The 24,661-nt window shown below is 42.1% G+C and overlaps 1 protein-coding gene across 2 annotated transcripts in view; it reads left to right on the top strand.

Moving 5' to 3' along the window:
• The first annotated feature begins 6,134 nt into the window (after window positions 1-6,134).
• c1orf112 (chromosome 1 open reading frame 112) overlaps window positions 6,135-24,661 on the top strand; it is a 32,548-nt gene continuing 14,021 nt past the window's right edge. The window contains exons 1-16 of one of the 2 annotated variants that reach the window (XM_031899857.1): window positions 6,135-6,359; window positions 7,649-7,688; window positions 8,664-8,752; window positions 10,335-10,439; window positions 11,815-11,955; window positions 12,306-12,468; window positions 12,742-12,826; window positions 13,672-13,810; window positions 14,237-14,317; window positions 15,206-15,270; window positions 15,601-15,749; window positions 16,141-16,270; window positions 23,071-23,257; window positions 23,336-23,418; window positions 23,705-23,756; window positions 24,092-24,181. In XM_031899857.1, the coding sequence (XP_031755717.1) occupies window positions 6,270-6,359; window positions 7,649-7,688; window positions 8,664-8,752; window positions 10,335-10,439; window positions 11,815-11,955; window positions 12,306-12,468; window positions 12,742-12,826; window positions 13,672-13,810; window positions 14,237-14,317; window positions 15,206-15,270; window positions 15,601-15,749; window positions 16,141-16,270; window positions 23,071-23,257; window positions 23,336-23,418; window positions 23,705-23,756; window positions 24,092-24,181 (1,689 nt within the window). In that variant the 5' untranslated portion in view covers window positions 6,135-6,269. 2 annotated transcript variants of the gene reach the window in all.

The raw sequence follows: 24,661 nt of genomic DNA, 5'->3' as shown, positions 1-24,661 counted from the left end.
TATTAAATAAACTACAAATGTTCCTTAAAGGAAAGGCTAATAAAAAGTTAATCTCAAGCAGCAGGCATACCTTCAGTTCTCTTAATAGTGCCCTTAATTCTCCCCACATTCCTCCCGTTCAGATGACCAGAAGCCTCATAGGAAAAAAAACGCTAAGCTCTGTAAAGAAAGTTCCCATAATGCCTCACTCCTGCACCAAGACTAGTGTAAACGCTCAGTTTGTAAGACTATCTGGAAGCTTCCTGCTGAATGGCTCAGATCACACATTCCTAAGGGGGGGATTGAGTTCTTAGCATTCTTGAGAGAGGGGGGAGCAGGAGAGAGGAGAGAGCTGCACAGTCTCTGGCACAGGAAAACTAAGAGACAACAAATCCTGTTTCTTTTGACAGAACTCAGTGCAGCATTTCTGTGAGTGCTTATGGCTGTATTTACATAGAGCTTTCTGATAAAGCTGAGGCTAATGTCAGACCAGGCGTATGGCGTATATTTTTGGCAAGCTGAATAACGCTTGCAGGCACAGGTAGGAGGCTTAGGGCAATATTTTTGGCACGTGTTTTTCTCAGCTTGCCGAAAATATACGCCATACGTCTGGTGTGGCATCAGCCTTACTTAGTTTTTACCTTTCCTTCTCCTTTAAATCTAGTTTAATCTAAGTTTAAACAAAAGACAAAAAATGAAAACATTAAGATTATAATAGCTCAGCTGGACTTCACACTAGTGAAACTACACACTGGGCTTTATTCTTAAAGGAGAATGCAAGTCAAAATTTAAAAAGCATACTGCCCAATCGTTTAGTAAAAACACCACACTTTTGGCTCACCTAATCAAATATTTACTCAGTCACACTTACTTCACATTTTCTATCTGTTTTCTTGAACAGGCAGCCATCTTTAAAAAGGTATTCTCCCTTCCTTTCCCTCCTTACTTCATACTGCACATGTGTTTCATTTCCTCCCCCCCCCCCGGCAGATCCGCTTCTGATTGGCTGGTGGGCATGTGTAGCTCAGAACTGGAGACAGTATCAAGTTACACACATGCTCAGAGAATAGGAAGGCTGCCGCTGGCACCTACAGGAAGGGGAGAGAGATTTCAGTGATGTCACTGTAGTCTTCACACTGCTGTAGGCTGCCAGCATCTCAGAGAAGCAAGCAGGGATCTGGGAATTTAGATATGCAGTAAGTACTTAAAAAGAATGCCTTTAGACTTACTTTTAATTTATATTAACCTTTCCTTGTCCTTTAAAGCCGAGAAGTACTTTATTAAGACTTTTATCTATAAAATAGGACATTGTAACATATTGTATTGTTTTTCATTACAATTTAAATGTATTAGGAGTTGAAGTCCAGGTACCTAAAATTGCTTCCAACAGTAAAGCTGTTAATATGAGAGAAGATTTTATAAAATCATATTCCCACATTACTAAGAGAATACTTTCTGGTTGATTTAGGTATTATTAAAGTCACAGTGACACTAAAAAACTACTTTTCAAAATATGAATGTACACTAAAAATTCCCTATAGGTCATGTTAATTGTTTTTCACTGATAGGGCTGCTTTTGTAAATAATTGTTACTTGAAGTCCCTAAACCTGACTGTTTTGCTAACCTGACTGTCCCTTCTCAGCCTGTCAATTATAGCTTCTAATGCTAACGGCCTCCTGCTGCACAGATATGGCCGCCCCTTCATAGAGGAACATTGGGGATCAGATAGATAATATAAAAGCATTGGGCAAATACTTTAAAGCCAAAATGTTATGATAAAAAAAGGTTTAATTTCCGGTGTCAGTATCTGTTTAATGTTTGGATAAGCAAGTAGTGTACCAAAAACCTATAAAAGTAAAGTTAAAGTTTATTTCAAAACAATTTTTATGTGCAGTTAATAGTGAAGGTACTATAACACATGCTCAACACCCACTCAGGCTTACAAGAAATATTCTTATACTGTTCTAGACCTGCCAAACCTTCTTCATATCATACTGAAATGTTATACTTTTGGACACCCTCAGTTTCTTACACAGGTTAAAAAGCTGTCTTTTGCTCAGCCTCGACCACAAAACTGTTCTCAATCAGAGATTATCCACTATAAGTTTACCCTAAACTTTTTGATTGTTATTTTAAAGCTGCTTCTGCTCTGTGTCAGATTGGAAGTCACTTGTCCTTTTACATACCCCTGACACGAACCGCACAAAAGTGAAGCCACAGAAAAAGCAGCTATTTAAGTATTAACCCAACCATTAAATTAGGTCACTTTGACCAAGTAATAACACATTTTATGTGCAGATGTGCTACTTAGAAACAAAATAACTATAATGGATGAACTATAACATTCCCAGTCCCCACCAGAGTGTCAAGGAAATAAGTTTAGAATTAGAGTGTAATGGCACTTTCCATAACATTGTGGGGGTCCCTGGTTACAAGTATAAACTAAACCAAAATCCTAGAATGAGCAGAATTAAATATTAAATATTTAGGTTCAGCCACTGTCACAGACCCACATGATCAAACAGGCACATTCCATTGCCAATGAAATGATGGGCTCTTCTGGTAAGGTCTTAAGTCTATCAACTGGTTATCATTCATGCAAATGTGATTTCCCATAGAGATAACTGCATTTATAGCACATAACTGAACAGTGAGTAATGTTTACATGTATATTAAAACCTTCATATCATTGGTATTCAAATAGCAGATCCATTACACAAAATGAATGAGAAACAATACTCTAATTATGGGTACTGGAGATACAGTAAAATATCAGCTGTATTTCTCTAATGGGTTTGTTAAGCGTGTAGATCAAAGCCTGGTGATTTCTGCACACAGCCAAAAGGGAAGTCTTAGGAAGTTTAGTCTCAGTGCTTAGGAAGCATTATTGTTAAACATGCCAGGCCTTTCCTGGAATAATATTTCCATGGTTCCATGGTTATTAAAAATGTTTATTTATTTAAAGTGATGCTATCTCCTTCCTGGATTATATAAAATGTTGCACCTATTAAAATAAAGCACAGCGTTTTTTTAAAATACTGTCCCCCCAGTGTTAAATTGCTTGTGATAAACTCTACCTTCTATGTTCTAAGGCCATAATATACCTTTACAATACAAGCAACAGATGGTTTTTTAGGGTGCGTATACAGTAACTCCACCTTACTAGCCCATGCAGGACTTAAGGAGGTAGCCTTAACACTCCTGCCAACTACCCCATACTTCCTGGGGGTTACACGGTTTTGGACCCCATCCATGGGGCTTCCGTAATGCTAAGGCAGGTGATCCCAAATTTTTTTCACTATTTTTTAGCTATTATCAATTAAATAAAAAAGGTTGGGGAGCAACAAAAGCATTAACCTTTCCTTGGGGGTTCCATATAAGGGCTGTGATGGACTATTTGGTAGCCCCTATGTGGACTGGCTGCCTACTAGAGGCTCTGTTTGGCAGTACACCTGGCTTAGTGGTATATTTATCATGCTGTATAAAAAGTGGAGTGAAACATTACCAGTGATGTTGCTCATAGGAGCCAATCAGATGATTTGCTTTGGTTCTCTAACTGTTGAAATCTAATTGCTGATTGGTTGCCCTGGGCAACATCACTGGTAAAGCTTCATTCCACTTTTTACACAGCATGATAAATATACCCCAAAGCTAGTAATTCTGCCAGTTCTGCTTTAAGGTCAATGGGAGAGTTGGTGAGCAACATGTTTGTGAGCCACTGGTTGGGGATCATTGCTATAAGGCATTCCCCATTTGAGTTGGATGTGTATGGTCAATGTTCAGTTCATTGCAGCTGACACCCTGAATAACTGGAGCAGGCTGGAGTGTAAAGGCATTGCAGCTTCTCTTCACTTCCTCCTCTAACAATGCACCAGATATGGTGATGATATGTTCCAGCACGTCTATCTGATGGACCGGTATACATTAAACAAAAATACCTAGGCAGCACACACATTGTACAAAATGAAGTGGTGAACATAGTGGAGGTTTGGGGTTTTTGAACTAACAAGGCCCCTACTGCTAAGCATGGTGGTTAAAGCTGCACATTGCCTGTGATCCCAAATTAAAATCAGAGATTTCTGTGTAAACGCATAGAGTGCATTTGCCTTGGGGTAAAACCAATGACAAAGTCAATCAATATCATCAGAGCTGTCAAATTTGCAGCCCTCCAATTGAACTACATCCTCCAGAATGTCACTGCTGAGATTAAAGGTGTCCATACATGAGGTGATCTAATGATTCTCAGCATGACCACCTTTCTGTTTCTAATGTCTCATTCTATTTGCTAATATACCATGCACTGGCCAAAGCAGCTAATATCCATGGTACATGAGTATCAAGTTGGAATTGCCAGGTCTCTGTACATGAAAAGATAATCATAGGTAATGTATTTGTGTGTCAATGGCCATCATAGGCGGAGGTTGACTTTTTTGTTTGGGGAGGCTAAAGATGGGCCATATATAGACTGACCTACAGCTAATGTGAGATTTAGTGGATTCGCTGCAATAATTTTTGGCCCCCATTTGAAATATGGAAAGAGGCAGAAGTGAAAGGCAAATTATTCAAAATAATTAATTATGAAGACCAATTGCAAAGTTGCTAGGAATAGGCCATTTTATAATATACTAAAATTTAACTTAAAAGTGAACCTCCCCTTTAGATGTGTTCACGTTAGTTTTATAGCAAGAAAGGCAGTGGGTACTGACACCCCAGGCACATTATATACAGTGAGACGTAGTTTGTATTTACAAACCAGCACATTATATGCAGTGAGAGGCAGTGGGTACTGATGGCAGATATTCAGGCCCTGGCACTATAACACTCGCACAGATACACAACATTGGCCCCACTGTAACTAACTAGAAATGACAAAACAATGACAAAAAAAATAGTAAGTGCAAAAAACAACAACAACAGATATATAAAAGCACAATGAGCTTTTTTAGGGGGAAAGAGTTAACTTACCCTCCATCTGTTAGGACAGGTGATAGATTATAAATTATTATAGATGTCAGGTCAGGCAAAAAAACAATTTAATATCAGCTAGTGATTCAGCCTTTAGAACTGTACAGTACCTGTGGGAGTGGGATGAAATCTGCAGCAAAAGTTCAGAGTTAGTTCTCAGGTAAAGTTTACAGTCTGCAGTTTCTTCTTTTCAGTCTTCATTTCTGCACTGCCTTCAGTTTGTTATATCTCCCGAGCCCTGTCTGCATCTGTGCTTTGATTGGTCAATTTTACTGTCTGTCAAGAAAGCTGTGCTCTGAGTGGAGAATCCACAAGAAGAAAGATCCAATCAGAGCAAAGCAGAACATATTAATGGAATATGCTCGGGTGCAGGCACAGGTAGGAGGTGTATGGCGGTATTTTCGGCAAGCGTTTTTCAGCTTGCCAAAAATATACACCATATGCCTGGTCTGACATTAGCCTTACTGAAAAGTCCCTCATTTCCCTTTGATCTCCTGCACTGAAGCTAAAAAAGATACAAATTTAATTAAAAGTTGCTTTTGGCCCAGAAATCTTAACGAGCGTCACCTACACTTAGATACATTGTTTCTCGCTTTTAATTAAATAAGTGGGCTTTTGGCAGAGAGCCCAGAAAGGTAAAAAGCCCCCCCTGCACTGAGATACAATTGTAACTAATAAGCTTAACAAGTCTCTTGGGGGAACTGAGATTTGCAGCAAAGGGCAATTTCACCTTTTTCAGCAAAACTGTATTAACACATAAAACAGGACCCCAAACCCCCAGAAACGTGTCCAAACTTTAAATAACCTGCCAAATGTAGTCAGATTGGAGTGGTATATAGGGGCTGTGGTTGCAAAAATGGGACACCAGAGAAAGAGAGAGAACAATTGTGCATTTCCTTGCCATCCCTGTTCCAAAATAGTTGCGCACTGGCTATGTACCCTGCTGCCTACCCCTTACTCCAGCCATGTTGTCTATACAGTAAAAAAATGTACAAAAAATGAATCCCTGTAATGTTTTGGTGTATCAGAAGGTATGAAACTTTTACTTTGGGAACGTAGCCCTTACGCTACATGCGCATGTCACAGTGAAAAGTAGAGGGGTAATAATATATATAATGACTACTAGGCGCTGCGCTATTGCCCCTGCAGGCAGTAGTTGTACAGAGCACATAGCAACACAAGAGAGCGCCTAGCAACGCGGGCCACTTCCCTCAGCGCCGAGACATGCACCTCTCGCGAGAGTTGGTTTCGGGGCTTTGGCGGGTTCTTCTCAGGGGCAGTTCTATTAACTCTGCCTGCGGTGGGGCATTTGGGTCCTTGTGCGATGTCGCAGGCGGAGCTGTTGGAGGAAATGAGGCACTGGAGTCCAGACGTGTGTCGGAGAGAGCTGCCGGGAAGTTTAACCAAACTTCTCATATCCTTATTTAAGTTATTGTGATAGTTGTTCCCGCGGGTGGGTACAAAAGAGTAATGCCAGCCCGGCATGGGTCCGGTGTGTGCCCTCAGCTGCACATCCCAGCATGCTCCAGTGTGTGCCCTCTGCTGCACATCCCAGCATCCTCTGCTGCACATCCCAGCATCCTCTGCTGCACATCCCAGCATCCTCTGCTGCACATCCCAGCATCCTGCTCCAGCCCAATGTTACTACTGGGCTTAGGGACGAAGCAGTCAGTTGGACATTAGTGACATGTGAGCCTGACAGACTGTAGGCAATGTAATCTTTGCACTTGAAAATAACATAATCATTTGGCTTAAAGGGGTATCACCCCGAATACAGTTATGTTCTAAACAACATTCCCAGAGTGAACTGTTAGTATAATAAAATGCCCCATAGGGACAGGTCCTTGCCCTCTGGGTGCCCCATGCATTTGTATTTAATGACACCCTCTCTGAATCTTGTTTCAAAGCATATCAGTAAAAGTTTTGCTTTGTAACATGACAATAATAATAATAATGTGAATGGAATCTCTCATACCAACACCATCATCTGCTCCTCTCTTTCTAATCAGCATTGCCGTCATAACTGGACTTATTTATTAAGCCTTTGGTAACAAGGGTCAGGGTTTTATGGGGTAAGAGACTATAAGTTTAGTCTTTGTAGGAACATTGTGTTTTACATTGGTGGCTGCTATAAGTGTATCCTACAACACACAGCCTGTCTCCGCCATGGTTATTTCCTATGCTGTCAGTGACGAGTTGTCTTAAACCTGCCCATTTATACCCCCACAGCTTTTTTGCTGACACAAATTATCTGACAGCCAGGCCTTGCCAAGAGGTAAACTTGTGGATTATGGGGCAGCCTCTCCTAAATGCCACCTAGTTCCTCCTGCAGCTGTTATAATACAACTCCTATGTTAGTGCTGTGGTTCCACAGCAACAGGAGAAATACACATGGATGAATATATCTAAACTTGGTGGACAGGCCTGATTAAAGCAAAATCAAGACAGCATAACAATTTTGCCTTTCTGTGTTCTGTCTCCTTCACTTTATTGAAGTCTTTGTATTTGCAGTTTTTAATCACTCGATAAAAAGTCCTGTTCTTTGCAAAAAATAATTCTGTTGGCTCTTTAAAGGGGATTGTATCCCTATGGACTCTGATGAAACAGCTGCCATAGCAGGCACTAAATGTTACCAGTGTTTATTAGTAGGACCATATCATTGTTCTTAACTATAATATTGCAGGTTTCCTTAACGATTTCTACTCCATGTATCAGAATTCAGAGAGCTGGACAGAGGATATTCGTAAGTAAAACTGGTGACAGTATTTTGCATTATTGTCCTTTCCATGTACTTTGAAAATCAGTTTATGCTTTTTAAAGGGAGATCATTGCTTTGATGAAATATTTTTTTCTCAAAAATACGTTTTTCAAGCTTCTTCATATGCTTTTAAGTAAGGAGTCTGCAGTTTATGAAATATGGTTCAATGATTGTAAGAAGGCAAGATATATTTGTGAGCTGCCGGTATGGAAATTGAAGCAGGTTAAAAAAAAAATAACAGCACTGAACTGGTGTTTTAATTTTGATCACGGTCAGGAAGATAACATAGTGACACACGTCTTTGTTTCAGCCAGGTCGTGCCATAGGGGTAAGCATTAGGGAAGTAGTTTTGGGGTATGTAGATTGTGTTTAATCTAGAACCTTTACCAATGAAGGAGGGAGACTTAATACTCATGTATGCAGTTCCTTTGTATTTCCAGACAGGTAGAAGTGAACAAATGTTGCAAAACAACTTGCAAAGAACTGTATGTTGGTGCAGAATATTTAGAAGTGTCATATTCACTTTAATCATGTTTCATAAAGGGTACTGAAGAAGCATTGCATGGTTTAGTTCACACAATGAGATCATATACTATATAGTTCAATTCAGAATGATATTTAGGAAATCACATGCAAAGGTCCAATTCTCGTTTATGGTGGATAATTAAATTCAAATGCATGTTACTCCTGAAGTGGAAAATAGACTATACAGCTGATAACCGTGCACCGGGGCCCTTTAAAGGTCACTTACATTCTGTTTAGAACTAGATTGTCGGCACATTTGTATCAGAAAATTAACTTCTTTATAAAGACAAGCATGAATCCAACATGCAAACACAAAAATATCATAAACTGCTGATAATAATCTTTTCAGTATGATCTCTATAGCATAAGATGTATAAAGTAATGTGGCTGCACCAGGTTCAGATTTAATAGAGCAGTGATTTCCTTCTCTTTCAGGGGTATTTAACCTGCTAACTGAAATGTTTTTGCCGCATGTTAGTGTGCTGGAGCTGGAACAGAGTGTGTTATCAAAAGTTTTGCCAAAGGTTTGTAGTAACAACAAATATTAACATATTGAGTAATATGCAGTTACCCAAAGCACATGCTTACCACTCATCGTTGGTGGTGCTGCTAGGGACTACTAATATAGAAAACCTGCTTCTTGTTACAAGGAAGGTGCTTGACAAGGGAAAAATTCTGAACCAACTAAAAATGTTAGGGCTCGTACTCACAAGCATTGCTTTCCTCTGCGTTCCACTTTAGGGAAGCGCAGAAAAAAATGCACCATATTCTTCCTAATGTGCCCGTACTTACACTGGTGGATGTAAGTGCCAACTGAGTATGGCACATTAGGAAGAAGAGGATGTGCTTCCCTGTTGTGGAAAGCAGAGGAACACACCACAGGGAAACGCAGAAAGGATCGCTGGTGAGTAGGCTGATTGCAAGGGAACAAAATGTATCCATGGAAAAAACACATGCTAGCAAGCCAGTATCGTATGGGTGATGGTAGACAGGGTACAGACTTCCATATTTGTGAGTGATACACACCTGCTTGCCCATGTTTTGTAATTAATACGTTTTCATTTAAGTTGAATGGGAAGCAGCTGCCTGTGGGAAAGGGAGTTTTGATTGCCGTGTTTATCCTTGAAAAGAGAATTGCATTCAAAATGTCCCACAATGTTCTATAATGGTGAACACAACATCAGTAGGGAAGTAATGGACACGGGCTTGAATGAGCCAGCTAGAGCAGGTGAAATTTGTTAACCCCTTTATGGGACTGAAATGGTATAAGGCTAATGCCAGACGAGGCGTAGGGTGGATATTTTCAGCAAGCAGAAAAGCTGCATTGTCGCATTTTTATGTGTATTTCGGCTACATGTGCCTGCACCCAAGCGTATCTCATTCATTCGGGTGCAGGCACGTGTAGGAGGCGTAGGGCAGAAATATCCGCCCTATGCCTCGTCTGGCATTAGTCTAAAGGGGTTTTAGTCTTCTATAAAACGAGACTTCTGATACACTACCTTACATTTCCCTTCTTAAAGAAGAACTAAAGCTTAACTAAAGAAGTAGAACAGAAATGTTATATTTTACACAGCCCAAGGCAACCACTACCCTTAAGCAATAAACATCTGTGGCTACCCACAGTAGGTCCCCATCTTCTTTTCGAAACATGCTCTGTACTGTTTTCAGTGACCTCCGCTTAAGGAGGCAGAATATACTCTATATATAGATTATAAATGTTATAATGTAAGGCTAATTAGTAAATCATAGTATTAGTACAAAGCACCTCAGAAACCAGTGCAGTTAGCATCAGAATGTAATAATCAGCCCCTTGGCATCTGCTTATTTGACAGTTACACCTCATTTTCTGCTTAATGATAAGTTTAGCTTGTCAATGGCTGCCCAGAGCACACTGAACATGTGAGTCTCACAGAGGCTCCTAACAGAATCGAAGATGGAGAGCTCCTGTGACAAATTTGAAGGCCTGGGTCTGTACTACTATAGAGATTCTGAACTTTATGGTGGTGCAAAAATCAGTATATAAAATATGGCAATTCTACCCATATTCAACAGTATAGTTCTCCTTTAATGATATGTTTTTGATGAGTTGTGCTTATTGTTTCCTAGGCTGTTAAATTATTTGACAATTTAGTTCATGAAATTTCAAGCCAAGCATCTGGATTATCAAGTCAAAACACAGATTTGAAATCTTCATTGCGAAATATATTGCAGGTACATGTCCTGAAGTTGTTACATTTTCTTTTGGGTTTTCCTTTTTAAAGCAATTATATCTCTTCTAAATTTGTCCACCTGTATGATTGTATTTTACTCCAGTTTAAGAAAGGAATCCAACAGGTACTTTGACAGACACCAAGAATGTATGTATTAGAATAGGATTGCCCATATTTTACCAGTGCTCTAATTTTAGCGTCATTATCACTTCAGGATCTTTTACCTACAGCAAGCTACAGAAGTTCAATATAAACATGCAAATTAATTGCATGAAACTGCCAATATTAACTAACTATATTAAAATGGACCATGCCTATCCACCCAAGTAATTTTTTTGAAACTAGTGGTTGCCTTGGGCTGTGTAAAATATAACATTTCTGTTCTACTTCTTTTTAAATGGGAAGCACCTAATATGGTAATATAATGCAGCTATCAGCAGACAGTAATCTTCTCTGGTGGTGTACTGTTAGATCAAAACCCACCTTTTGGGCAGGTTATCAGGAGGGCCTCATACATGAGTCTTTAAGGTGCTCACTAAATCTCAAGAGGCCAAGTCTGCAGATTGTAATGGCTTGATTATGGTCACCTTTAGGGTGAATACACACTCTGCTACTAGTAGCAGCTAATTTTCCATGGCTACTAAGCTCCAAAAAATACCTTGCCATAGACAATACTGAGAATTGTCTCCTCTAAAACCAGCATTATCTATTTTAATAGCCGCAACAAGTAGCTACTACTTGTAGCTCTGTGTCTTCAACAGGCTGTAACAGAAGGGACACACATGGTTGTATTTACTGTTTATTGGTTACTATGGGGAACTTGCTATCATCAGCATGTATTCATTTTTTATTCCACCCATTTAAGTGTATGTTAAATTATAAATAAGATTTTTTTATTTGTTTGTGTTTGAAAAGAAGACCAATGTGTAGTGCAGTTTAAGGTTAGTCTCACTTAAGTGCAAACCAGAAAAATATCAGCCAAGGTACCATTACAGTACATGGCAAACGTGTCTAAAGAATTCCAGATAATATAAAAAAGCAAAACCGAACATGCAAAGAGTACAAGAGACCCAAGAGTAATTTACATTATTAGAAATTGTATAAACCCCAGCCTGAATGACCCGAAAGCAATATAAAAAGTGCACATGTAGATAGAAATAATTCAAACAAATATATAAAAGGCCAAAATATATATACCCGTTTCCATTCAAGTAAGCCTAAAAAGCACACTACCTGGGGACAACTTAATATGCATTTTGTTTTAGCTTCTGGGTATCTAGACCTGCTTCAGGTTGGGCACATCATTTGTTGTAAGCATATATATCTTTAATGTAATTTTATTCTGTTAATCTAGAACATTTTTTTTTTGCATGCAGAACATGGTTCACTGGCTGGGTTCTTTAACTGCATTTGTCCGACAAGTTTGTTCATTTGAAGAATCTTTGAATTTGGAAAATGTCCATTCGCTTCCTAAATCTGTTCTGCATGTTCTTAGAACAGCATTCTGTCACTGTAAGGTATGTTACTGCGTTTTGCAAATGTTTTAATAAATGATACCAGTATATATGCACAAACTTTTTATCCAGTTTTTTTTGGGGAAAACTAATTATAAATGTGTTGTTTCAGTACAGTAGAGGACAGTTAGTATACTTCAGTTTCTTGAGTGTAGAAAAAGTCTGTATCAGTGGGTTTCTAATAACTGAATCACCCTAGTTCACTGATTTGCTAGTCAGGCAATTGTTTATATGAATTACAGTTTGCAGTCTGAGAAAAATAATTTCCAAACAAACAGCAATATCTTCTACTCCTGTTGAATTGTAAATATCATAACTAATAAGACTTTGATAATTTTTTTTATATATGGCAGGACAGTGATTCGTTGTACAGTGGCCGCCTCCATCTGGTTTCTGACCTGCTGCAAGCTCTCTTCAAGGAAGCCGTTTCTCTTCAGAAGCACATAATGGAACTACTAGATAAAACCAATGTAAACCCTTTAGGTTTAGAAAAGGAGACTGCTGATATGGTAGCAGGTTGGTTTCTGACCATGTTGCAGGCATTTTCTGATCTACGTAAAATAGAATTGCTTTGCAGTGCATTTCAAGGTTAAAGATTTAAAGCCAGACAAAGGCTTTTTAGTAGTCCTAAGGTATTCTGAGGTCTCACGCATTTTGTGTAAAAGATTCCTAACCTTTAATGGGCTGCTTGATAATAGCTCCTATGTGGGCTGAAACATTGCATTAAGGCAACTTGTTAAATGCACTCTCTCAATCTCTCTTAACTTTTTAAATGTTTTGTCATTTCAGTGCTGCATATGGTTTTAGAAATTTGTTCAGTTGTGTCTAAAATGGATCATGCTCTGCACGCTAACACATGGAAGTTTATTATCAAGTAAGTCTTTGAGAAAATGTTCAATATTCTGTTTTACTGACCAGACCTCAATAAAATACCTTTTTATTTTGCAAAAGGAAGATACAGGGATTTAACTTGCTAAGAAAATAAATTGTTACCTGCATGAGTGCAGGTGAGTTTGTTAGTGCTTCTAAAGGCAATATATATATGTATGTTGGACAGTGAAGTTGATATTAAAATTTCTGTTGTGCAATATCTGTCTTTGTACCTCTCAAAACTAATTGTGATTAGTGACTATTTCTGATTTGTTTATGTAGGACACTTCCCCATATTAAAAGGATCACTAGATACAAGGCAAATAGAATTTACAGTGACAAGGAAAATTAACTGATCTATATCTGGCCTGTAGCACTTCATGATTATATATACTTTTGTCAGAATATTGAATTTTTTTTCATTATCAGCTATCTAGAAGAGCTTAATTTGCCCACAGTATAGACTTCTATGGTCCTGTCCTCTCTTCTCATTAGGTGAAAGTAGAGAAATAGAAAAATGACAGATATTACGACTAATATAATACTGCACATTATTGCATAATACTGAGAGGTACACTGTGTGAAAGACAGGGACAGTGGCATAGAAAACAAATGTTTGAATCCTTTCTTCCTTGTTGTGAATCACACCAGGGAGCTACTGAGCTGCTCTGTGCAACATCTTCTCATAGAGCAAAATGTTGACTTTTCAAAAGCTTAGACGGATTCTGACAGGTATCAACGTTAATAAATGTGTGAGTTTGTTAACTTTCATATGGCATTATTAAATCAAAAAAAATTGTTTAGCCCTTGGTTTTTTACATTGTTCTAAAGTGCCTTTTTCTGTTCCAGACAGAGTCTGAAGCACCATGCATCAGTTGAAAGCCATCTACGTCATCATGACATTGTAAATGGATTGTGTGATGATATTCTTCTGTCTTTCCAGTCTTGCCTCCAACTAGCAGAACACATGCAAGTGTCGGGATCACAGGTAATTATACATTGCTCTTATTGTGTCATGACAGGGATGTAGCTTGGCAGTGGTAAGATTGAGGTATAGGAATTTGATTAGCTTTTTTTTTTTTGAGCGGAAACAAGCTCTAAACACAAAAGCAAAGCTCGCTCTGTAGACAAGATGACACTGTGGCTGTATCCTTATTCATTATTCTAGAAACTAGTTAATGTACAGTGATGCAAAAAAATGTTTGCTCTTTATAAATACATGTTATTAATCATTGTAAGGTTTTGGACCCAAGATGTCCCAATGGGGCAAGTTTTTTTTTTTTTTGAGTGTATGGATGCTTCAAGGGATGATGAAACCCCACAAATGTAAATATGCAGAGCAAACTCATTATGGTGTGATTTGTGATGATATATAAGAAAAGCATTTTCAATAGAAAATGCTGTATTTTGGCAGGAAAACACAGACCAGAAGTTGTTCCAAAAGACTGCAAAACTGTGCCGGTTCTTTGCCAATTCACTAGTTCACTACACAAAGGTAAGTAATTTGAATAGGTTTACAATTTTGTGCGTTCACTTTGCTAAAGTACAGCTACAGAACATCAGGAAAGTTTGAACCAATTAGCACAATTTGAATATATTTGTACCAGTGTGTTATTTAATTAATTGTATTACAGCAAAAAGGGTGTAAGACAGTGGTCAGACAGAGAAGCAAGGCAGAGAAAGAATTTAACAGTGGATAAAAGTAGGGGGTAATTTGCTAGTTTTGCCTTGGGTGCCAAACCACCTAAGGGTAATTTTATTTTCTCCAGGGCGCAACAGGGCCCTGTCATGGAATTCATCTTCTTCAGCTCCCTAACTTGCAAGTTAGCAGGGATATGCCAGCTTGCCAAGGTCATTTTACTCTGAATAGGAGCACAGAGGCCTGTGGCTAGTCTGCAACAGCTGAGTGCAATGTTCAAAGTTCGTGTTTGTAAATAACCCCTCTAGTGCAGGCACTGTATGTGTGTTTTAGATATGGTGAACAGCTTTGGTAATGGCAGCTAGGAGGAAGAATGCTAACAAACTACTCTATGGGGCAGATTTACTAATCCACGAATCCGAATCCCGAAATGGAAAAAATCGTATTGGAAACGAAAATTTTGCGACTTTTTCGTCGTCGTCGAGATTTTTCTTATTTGTCGTGATTTTTTAGTCGTGACTTTCTCGGATTTTGTGCGACTTTTTCGCGACGGCGACGAAAAAGTCACAAAAATAACAATCATTACGAAATAACGCATTTGGATGCCTTCGGACTGTTCGTGGATTAGTAAATCTCCCCCTATGTGTGGAGGATGGTTGTATATTCATTTACATAAATATGTGCAGAGACTCTGTGTCAGGTTTAATTGCTCTTTGGATACTAACAAAGTCTAATCACTTTTAGGAATTTCTGCCTTTTTTGTCTGGATCTTGTACCCGCCTGCACCAGCTATATATTCAGATACACAGGTAAGGGTAACCGAAAAATAAAAGCATTTGTGCTGCTGCCTCTTCAGTGTCCAGATCACCTGGAACACCTGATTCTTTCTTCAACGGGTCAAAAGGAATGCAAACTTATCTGTGTGTTAGACAAATGCTAGCCATGTATTCTATTGAAACAGCTTCTTCAGATCATCACCAATAATAGAACTCTAGTTAGTGTAAAAGTTACAGCTCAGTAAAGTTTTTTCCTCAAATGTATAAGAAAGCAGTAGTGCATGTTTAATTTAAAAAGAAATGGTAATGGTCATTTTTTGCATTTTTTTTTTTTTTTAAATCTTTATAACTTTTGTCTTCCAGTCAGTTTCCCCCAAGTCTGTATGCATCACCCATCTCTGAGGCACACAAGAATGAAATTGCTCGCGTTTTTCTGGTGGCTCTCGATCCTCTGATTCTCCAGCTTCTTTCTTGCACATCTTTTGTGGAGTCAGTGTTAGGGGATTGTTTAGGTAGTGTTTCTGGCAATAACTTTGTTGTATTTTAAATGGAACAGTTTGCTTCGAATTGCATTTAAATTTGTCTTAAAGGTAATCTTAACCCATAAAACCAATACATGTAAACATATTCAGGGTACCTTTCTGAACATGTTTTGCTTTTTTTTAAGACTGCTAATTGCAGGCTTTTTGCTCAAGTGAGAGTCTGTAACTGAGAGTCCTCTTTAAAGGAGAACTATTGGAATAATTAACGTGTATTTAATATAGCTTCATCTCATGGAAACGAGATCTAAGTATAATCATTGAAAAATTCTGCCCCCCTTAATGTATACAACCCAAGTTCTGTCTTTTTGTTTTTTTATAAATATATCAGCAACTGTAATATTTTGTATGCGTTCTTATGCAGATCTTCCCCGTGAGCATAGCTTCCCTCAGTGTATGCTTTTTATAAACATAATGGACATACTTCCCACTCAACTGGAAGATATTCAGAAGTTATGGTGCACAGGAAGCAGAAATCCAGAAGAAATAACCAGGTACATTCTAAATAGATTTCCTCTTTTGGTTATGTACTTGCTGGGGGTTTTACAGCTGTTTGTGAATGTGGCTAGTAAGTGGAGTCCTCTATTGCAATTCAACGGACTAATAAGTGTTAAATAGTGTTTAACTTAGTGTGCCTTTTAGATGTTTGCTTTTTAGTTGAATGCATTTGTTGTATGTTGTAAAAGGAATTAAATCCTTTGTATTTTTCCATTACCTGGTGCCGCAATATTCTGCATTGTAAAGAGCCACACAGATCCCTCAAATCTTTTGTCTGTAGTTTAAAAATGACATAAGTTCCTAATGAACCCCTTAATGTCCAGTAGAAATTAGGGATGCCTCAAATCCAAGATTTGGTTTGGGATTCAGCCTTTTTCAGCAGGATACTGATTTTGCCAAATCCAAGTGCCTGGCTGAAACGATCTTTAAAAACAAATCTTTAAAATCGCTGTGTAGAGTGACTGTATGTGGGGGGGTTCAATCACCACTGAATGATAACAACTAGTGAAGCCTCCCTTCAGTGTAAGAATCAAGATGTGGGTGTTTCAATTACCGCTAATACATGGCCAAAGCTATAATGCTAATACATGACTGCAGTTAGTGTCAGCAGAGACGCTCATTGGACAATGAAGCAAAGAAGGAAACCACTAACTGTTTTCATTGGGGAAGGTCAGGTACCCACATGCCTTGGCTACCTCAAGCGTGAAACAGATGTGCAATAGACTTTAATTTCTCCCACGTCTAGGGGGACACAGGGACCATGGGGTAAAGGGCCCCTCCCATCAGGAGGCAGGACACTGAAGAACAGAGTTGTGGACCCTCCTCCTCCTCTCCCCTTTATCCCCTCTCAACCCGGAAGGGATTCAGTTCTTTCAGTGTCCTGCCTTCAGGAGGTTAGGAGTGGCCTCTAGGTAGGCCCATCAAAGGAATCTGCGGTTAGTGGTTAGCACTAACAACCGGGGCGAAGCCGTGTCAGCCTAGCCTGCTCACTGAGAGCTAGCCCCCCCCCCCCCCGCGGGAATATCGATCCGTGCCCTGTCAGGGCACAGGTAAGGGAGACAAATGCTCCGCATCGGCGCTCCCCTATCAAGCGGTAAGGTGAGCGCTCAACCCCTAGAACCCCCCTACCTGCCTGCCTGTGCCGCACTCCTACCCACATGACCCCGTGCGACTGCAGCCTCCCACGTCGGCTCCGCTCTGCCCTCTGCGCTCTGGCCGGCTACGCGCCTCAGCCGGTGGCGCGGCCAGCGTGACGTCACTTGTGCGCGCCCTTCCTTCGCGCCACTTCTTCGCGCCACTCTCGCGCTCCCCACAACGCGGTCGGGCTCACAGGGAGAAGCAGCCAGCAACTCAGGGGACTCACCTGGGGGACAGGGAGTGCGGACACCCCTCTTCTCTCTCTCCACACATCAGCACTCTGCGGTGCTACTCCAGGCAACCAGCATGACTGACGGTAGGGGGGATCTTTTCTCTAGGGGGGGCAGACATCCTAACCATGCGGTGTCCTTTTTTGCCTGCTCAAAATGCCTTACCAAATTTAGAGAGGGCCAAACTGAACCGCTCTGTTCAACTTGCAGCCCAGCTCTGCCCCTATCATCTGACACCACTGCTTCATGCTCCGCGGCAACCTCAGAAGGGGCACCCAGGGTTCCCTCACCCACAAGGGCCACTGACCCTCAGGGCTCCTCTGACGTCCCAGGTTGGGCAGTCACGCTGTCACAGTCCCTGGCCAGTTTGCAATGCATACCGCAACTGACATCATCCATTGACAAGATGATAACCAAACTAACTTCTTCACCTAACACTAGCAAGAAGCGAAAGAGGATGTCCAGTCGTCCAGCACTAACCACCAGCGACTCACTATCTATCCCTTCATCTGACGAAGAGGAGGCGAGCGAAGGAGAAATATTTTCCTCTTCTTCCACGCCCAACTCAGACGAAGAGGACAATGCCGTCAGCGCAGCCCCCAACATAGACAGCCTAATCAGAGCAGTACTAGAAACCCTACAGATTCAAGAGGAAGAGACCACCAAGACGAAGTCAGCGTCACTATTTAAGAGACAACACAAGACCTCTGCGGTCTTCCCAGCTCATGATCAGATGCAGGCCTTGATCTCAGAGGAATGGAAGACACCAGACAAGAAATTCCAGACCTCAAAACATTTCAACCGGCAATATCCCTTTCCCAAGGAGGCCGTCGAGAAATGGAGCACCCCCCCAGTGGTTGACGCTCCAGTATCACGCCTTTCCAAAGCTACCGCCCTTCCAGTGCCAGATGCCTCGGCCTTTAAGGATCCTACCGACAAAAAGATGGAGGGCCTGCTCAAAGCAAACTTTCTCTCCGTGGGATCAGCCCTACGGCCTGTCCTAGCCTCCGCCTGGGTGAGCCGCACAGTTGAGACATGGTCCACCTCTCTCCTACAGACTGCTCAGGAGGGGGGATCTAGGGAACAAATGATCCAGCTAGCGGCCTACATTCAGGAAGCCAACCAGTTCCTAGCCGACGCTTCCCTGGACGCAGCTAGGGTTCTAGCCAGGGCATCTGCCCTCTCGGTTGCAGCCCGCAGGGCCCTGTGGCTGAAACTTTGGTCCGCTGACTTGAGCTCTAAAAAATCTCTGGTTGCCATACCCTTCCAGGGTTCCAAATTATTCGGAGAGGAACTTGACAAGATTATTTCACAGGCCACGGGGGGCAAGAGTACCCTGCTGCCTCAAACCAAACCCAAATCAGCCTTCAACCCAAGAAGGGGTCACTCCTTTCGCAGTGAAGGCTTTCGCAACAACAAGACCAATCCGACCACGACTCACCAGTCATCATTCAAGGGACGCTTCCCCAACAAGGGAAAGTCCCCCTGGCAGTCCCGCAAGCCTCAATCCAAGTCACCAGTCGACAAGACCACTCACTCCTGACTACACTCGGGAGACTCCAGAAGCGGGTTCCATAGGGGGACGTCTTCGGTTCTTCGCGGATGTCTGGAGACTGCACGTGGAAGACGCATGGGTAGTTCAGACCGTCGCAACCGGCTATCGACTGGAATTTCACTAAATCCCTCCAGCACATTTCTTCATGTCCAGGGTACCACATCAGACACCCAAACAGCAAGCCTTTCTCTCCATAATAGAAAAGCTGCGCAAGACCGGGGTAATTGTACCAGTACCCCAAAACCAGAGGTTCTGGGAATTCTATTCAAACCTTTTTATAGTCCCAAAGAAAGATGGCTCCTTCCGCCCTATTCTGGACTTAAAGCTCCTGAACAGATGGATAGTCTACCACAAGTTCAAAATGGAGTCAGTCCGCACCATCATTCGAGCCCTGGAACCAGGAGACTTTCTCTGGCCTCTTTGGACATTCGGGACGCATACTTGCACGTTCCAATTTTTCAACCACATCAAAAATACCTCCGTTTCACCTTTTGGAATCAACACTTTCAATTTGTCGCACTAGCCTTCGGTCTATCTTCGGCCCCCCGAATATTCACGAAGATCATGGCATCCATGGCAGCCTTCCTTCGTGTCCGAGGTGTATTCATAATGCCTTACTTGGACGACCTACTCATCAAGGCGAGATCCAAGACATTGGCCGAACACAATGTACAGCTGACAGTCCAGAGCCTCCGGATGTTCGGATGGTCCATCAACTTGGACAAGTCGTCCTTATCTCCCAGCCAGAACATGATATTCCTGGGTCTACAGTTCCAGACGGACATACAGAAGGTATTCCTCCCACAGGACAAACAGCTCAAGATCCAGAGATCGATCAGAATACTCAGATCCACAGCACACCCAACAATCCAGATGTGCATGAGAGTTCTGGGACTGATGGTCTCCACCATGGAGGCAGTCTCAATCGCCCAGTTCCGTCTTCGGCCCCTTCAGACGACGGTGTTGAAACTCTGGAACAGGACATCGCTTCATCAGAGAATAACACTACCAGAGGACTCTCTGAGGTCGCTCAGCTGGTGGCTAACACCGGAACGGCTAACACAAGGAAAGACATTTCTGGAACCAGTGTGGTTACTAGTAACCACAGACGCCAGCCTCACCGGATGGGGAGCAACTTTTCAAGGAAGAGCCGCACAGGGACTTTGGACACAGGAGGAAGCACTTCTACCAATAAACATATTGGAACTACGAGCCATACTGCTAGCACTCCAGTCATGGGAACACCTTCTGAGAAACCAAGCGGTTCGAATACAGTCAGACAACGCCACAGCAGTGGCATATATAAATCAACAGGGTGGCACAAGAAGCAACAGGGCAAATCAGGAAGTGTCCTTCATCCTAGAGTGGGCAGAAAGAACCGCCACTCTACTCTCGGCAATTCACATCCCCGGAGTGAGCAACGTAGAGGCCGACTTTCTCAGCAGGCACCATCTGGACCCGGGAGAGTGGCAACTACACCAGGATGCATTTCTGTGCCTGACACGGAAATGGGGGATGCCGGAAATAGACCTCATGGCCTCCAGGCACAATCGGAGAGTCCCCAGATTCTATGCAAGGTACCGCGACCCCCTGGCCGAAGGAGTGGACGCCATGACCCTACCGTGGAGATTTCGACTGGCATACGTGTTTCCCCCTCTCCCAATGCTACCTCGCGTATTACGGAAGATAGCCAGAGAACCGGTCACAGTGATTCTCGTTGCACCACGGTGGCCCAGGAGATCCTGGTACTCAAGTCTTCTAGAACTCTCATTAGAACCTCCAATATCTCTCCCAGTGTTTCCACAGTTTCTGTCCCAGGGCCCGGTTTTTCATCACAAACCTCAGCTCTTCACCTTAACGGGATGGCTCTTGAGGCGTCAGTGTTGAGACAGAAGGGGTTTTCAGAGGAGGTAATCATGACCATGATTAAAGCCCGAAAACCAGTGACGTCAAAGATCTACCACAGGGTGTGGGAGTGCTATCGACGATGGTGCAAGGACGAAGAGCTCTCGTTCACGGAATTAAGAATACCTCAGATTCTACAATTCCTCCAAATAGGACTTCGAAAGGGTCTCAAACTGGGTTCCCTAAAGACTTAGATCTCGGCCTTGTCCATCCTCTTCCAGGAACGCATAGCCCTCTCAGAGGACGTTCGCACGTTTCTTCAGGGTGTTGCTCGCATCTCTCCCACGTTCAGACACCCCATACCTCCATGGGACCTGAACCTGGTTCTAAACGCCCTCCTCGACAGTCCCTTCGAACCTCTGTCGGAGGTGGGGATAGAGACACTCACATGGAAGACTGTTTTTCTAGTCGCAATTTCTTCAGCCAGAAGAGTGTCAGAACTGGGGGCACTATCCTGCTCAGAACCCTTCCTAGTTTTCCATGAAGATAGGGCAGTACTTAGGACAACACCCGGCTTCCTGCCCAAGGTGGTATCCAATTTCCATATAAATACGGAGATCGTGCTACCCTCATTCTGCAACAGACCTAAGAATGACAAGGAGACCAGATTGCATCAACTGGACGTGGTCAGAGCGCTTAAGACTTACATTTCTCGCACTCGAACTTTTAGGAAGACAGACTCCCTATTCGTGATTCCGTCGGGAGCTAGAAAAGGTCTTCCAGCCACGAAAACCACCATTGCACGCTGGATAAAGGAGACAATAAGAAGATCTTACCTGGCGAAGAAGAAGGTGCCACCAATCAAGATCAGAGCACACTCTACCAGATCTCTGGGAACCTCATGGGCACACAGAAACTTCGCATCGGCTGAACAAGTTTGCAGAGCGGCCACTTGGTCCTCTCTCCACACTTTTACTAAGTTCTATCAATTCAACACATACCTGTCGGCGGAAGCTACCTTCGGAAGGAAGGTACTCCAGGCAGTAATTTCCTAAATGGTCAGAGTTCTGCCCTCCCTACTGTGGGGTGGCTTTGGTACGTCCCCACGGTCCCTGTGTCCCCCTAGACGTGGGAGGAAAGGAGATTTATGTACTTACGGTTAAATCCTTTTCTCTCCAGTCGTAAGGGGGACACAGGGCTTCCCCCCCTGAACTCTTGTTCTAGTTATCCTCAGTCAGTTGAGAGTTGTAGTTCGGTTATGGGTTAATTCTTTGTTACAAACTGAATCCCTTCCGGGTTGAGAGGGGATAAAGGGGAGAGGAGGAGGAGGGTCCACAACTCTGTTCTTCAGTGTCCTGCCTCCTGATGGGAGGGGCCCTTTACCCCACGGTCCCTGTGTCCCCCTTACGACTGGAGAGAAAAGGATTTAACCGTAAGTACATAAATCTCCTTTTAAGTAGGAGGACTTGTCACTCTCCTAAATTCTGGTTGCTCATACCCTCTTTTGAAACAAAGAATAATGTATTTGTTCACATCCCCACCAAGTGTCCAGGTTCACTGCAGGGTGTGTACAGTGGTATGAGGTGCAGGTAGTAGTGTTATCACAGGAATCTCCTATCTGAATTTATAAACCCACTATCCCTGTGTACCTCAAAGGAGGAAACTACATCATATAGGGCCAGGCATGTTTTTTTGTTATCTGGCTTTTAAGGGCTCTGGCACACGGGGAGATTAGTCGCCCGCGACAAAACTCCCTGTTCGCGGGCGACTAATCTCCCCGAGTTGCCTACCCCTGCCATCCCACCGGCGAACATGTTAGTCGCCCGCGAACAGGGAGTTTTACCGCGGGCGACTAATCTCCCCGTGTGCCAGAGCCCTAAAGTCTTGCAAATCAGGTATCTGTGCTTGCAGTAAAGTATCCCAAACCCAAATAAGAAAAAAACTAAACTTTAAGACTTATGTGGTGTTTGTGCTTTTTTGTTTTTAAGTGGAAACAGCTATAGTTCATTGTATCTCTTTGTTTATTTAGAAAGAACATATTTCAAGCTGTGTTCCATAGCTTCATGCAGTGCTCTCCAGAGCTCTCTTTACCACTCCGTCTGCAGGGGGTGTCTGTGAAGGGACAAAATCCACTGGATATCACCTTTTATGAATATGTCTGCAATCACCTTTGTGCTTACATTGTGTCACTCCCTCCAACTTTCTTTCCTGAACTGGTAAGTTTTCAAAGCCATGGTGAACTAGATTTTATTTTTATAGCAAGCTTCTATATTTAATGTGCTCCCTTCTCTCAGGAACATGCCCTGCTGGATGCTGTTTTGAGCCACAGTCTTATGACTTCTCTTCTGGCAATGGATACATGGTGTTTCCTTGCTAGGTAAGGATTCTTAGTGGTAGAATTCTTTTAAAATGAATTTTATAGTTTTAGTACATGGCCAGTTTTCGAGGTAAGCAATGCAGTCTGTATACACTCTTGTACTCCTAGGGTTGGGTATCCAGTATAATTTCTGTTGCCCTATCTCAGCTTGGGGGCACCTGTTTGCCATATATGCCCTTTCCTTACTAATCCACAGGCCATAATAAAAAAAACCCAATACATTTTTAATTAGTTATATTTCATGAATTACGTTATAGCTTACACATATTGTCTTTCTGAAATTTAGATATGGAACAGCAGAACTCTGCGCTCATCATGTCCATGTTTTGGCCCATGTGGTGAGTTTGTATCAATATGTTCTGATACTTTTTGCATTCTGGGAATCCAAATATTGTGCATACTTTCGTTCCCAGTGACTAGGCACACAGACCAGCACTAAAGCACTCCTTAATGGTGTCCAGTAGAGCCTGTGTCACAAACATCAGCAGCCTTGTTGTACTTGGTATTGTGGCCACATTAACCAACCTTCCGTATAATCAAGAGATGAATGGACATATTTAAAGGCATACAAACATATTTTTACTACCTGTTATTTATATAGTGCCTACAATATGTATGTTTTTTGTTTCTACTTTCAATGTAAAATGTACTAATAAAATGCATGTATGGGCAGGTGAAGTCATGTCCTGGTGCCAGCCTTCAGAGGTTCCAACTGACTATGCTGCTTAGACGTCTGCTTTTCTTAATGGCGGCTGACCACCAGGTACTAAATAGAAGTTTGTCTTTACTTGCTAGTGCATAGTATCTTTGTGCAAATTATAAGAAAGGAAACCCTTAGAATTTGCATCCTGAACTTTAAGGCTAATGCCAGACCAGGCTGATTCTCACCCTGAGGATAAATGCAGGCAAAGAATCTGCCCCAATGCTAGCATCAGCCTTTCCCTGTGCCTACACCCAGAGCCATTGCTTCAGCCCAAGTGCAGATTTTTACGCCAAAATGCATACTTGCATATTTCGGTTCTGAAATCTACTGTGTACCTGCACCTAGGCCGACACAGTGGTTCCGGGTACAGGGAAGGTTGAAGCCAGTGTCTGGCATAAGCCTAAGGCCTATGAGCACTGGTGCACTTGTAGGTCAGGCGATTATTGCTTAGAAAAGCTGACTTCATGTATCTTGGGGGCGTATTTATTATGCTGTGTAAAACTAATTCACCGAAAAAACGGAGTAAAAAGCTGTGTAAAA

The sequence above is a fragment of the Xenopus tropicalis genome, chromosome 4 (genome assembly GCF_000004195.4).
Source record: "Xenopus tropicalis strain Nigerian chromosome 4, UCB_Xtro_10.0, whole genome shotgun sequence".
Taxonomy (NCBI): Eukaryota; Metazoa; Chordata; class Amphibia; order Anura; family Pipidae; genus Xenopus; species Xenopus tropicalis.
This window is presented reverse-complemented; position numbering and strand designations above follow the sequence as displayed.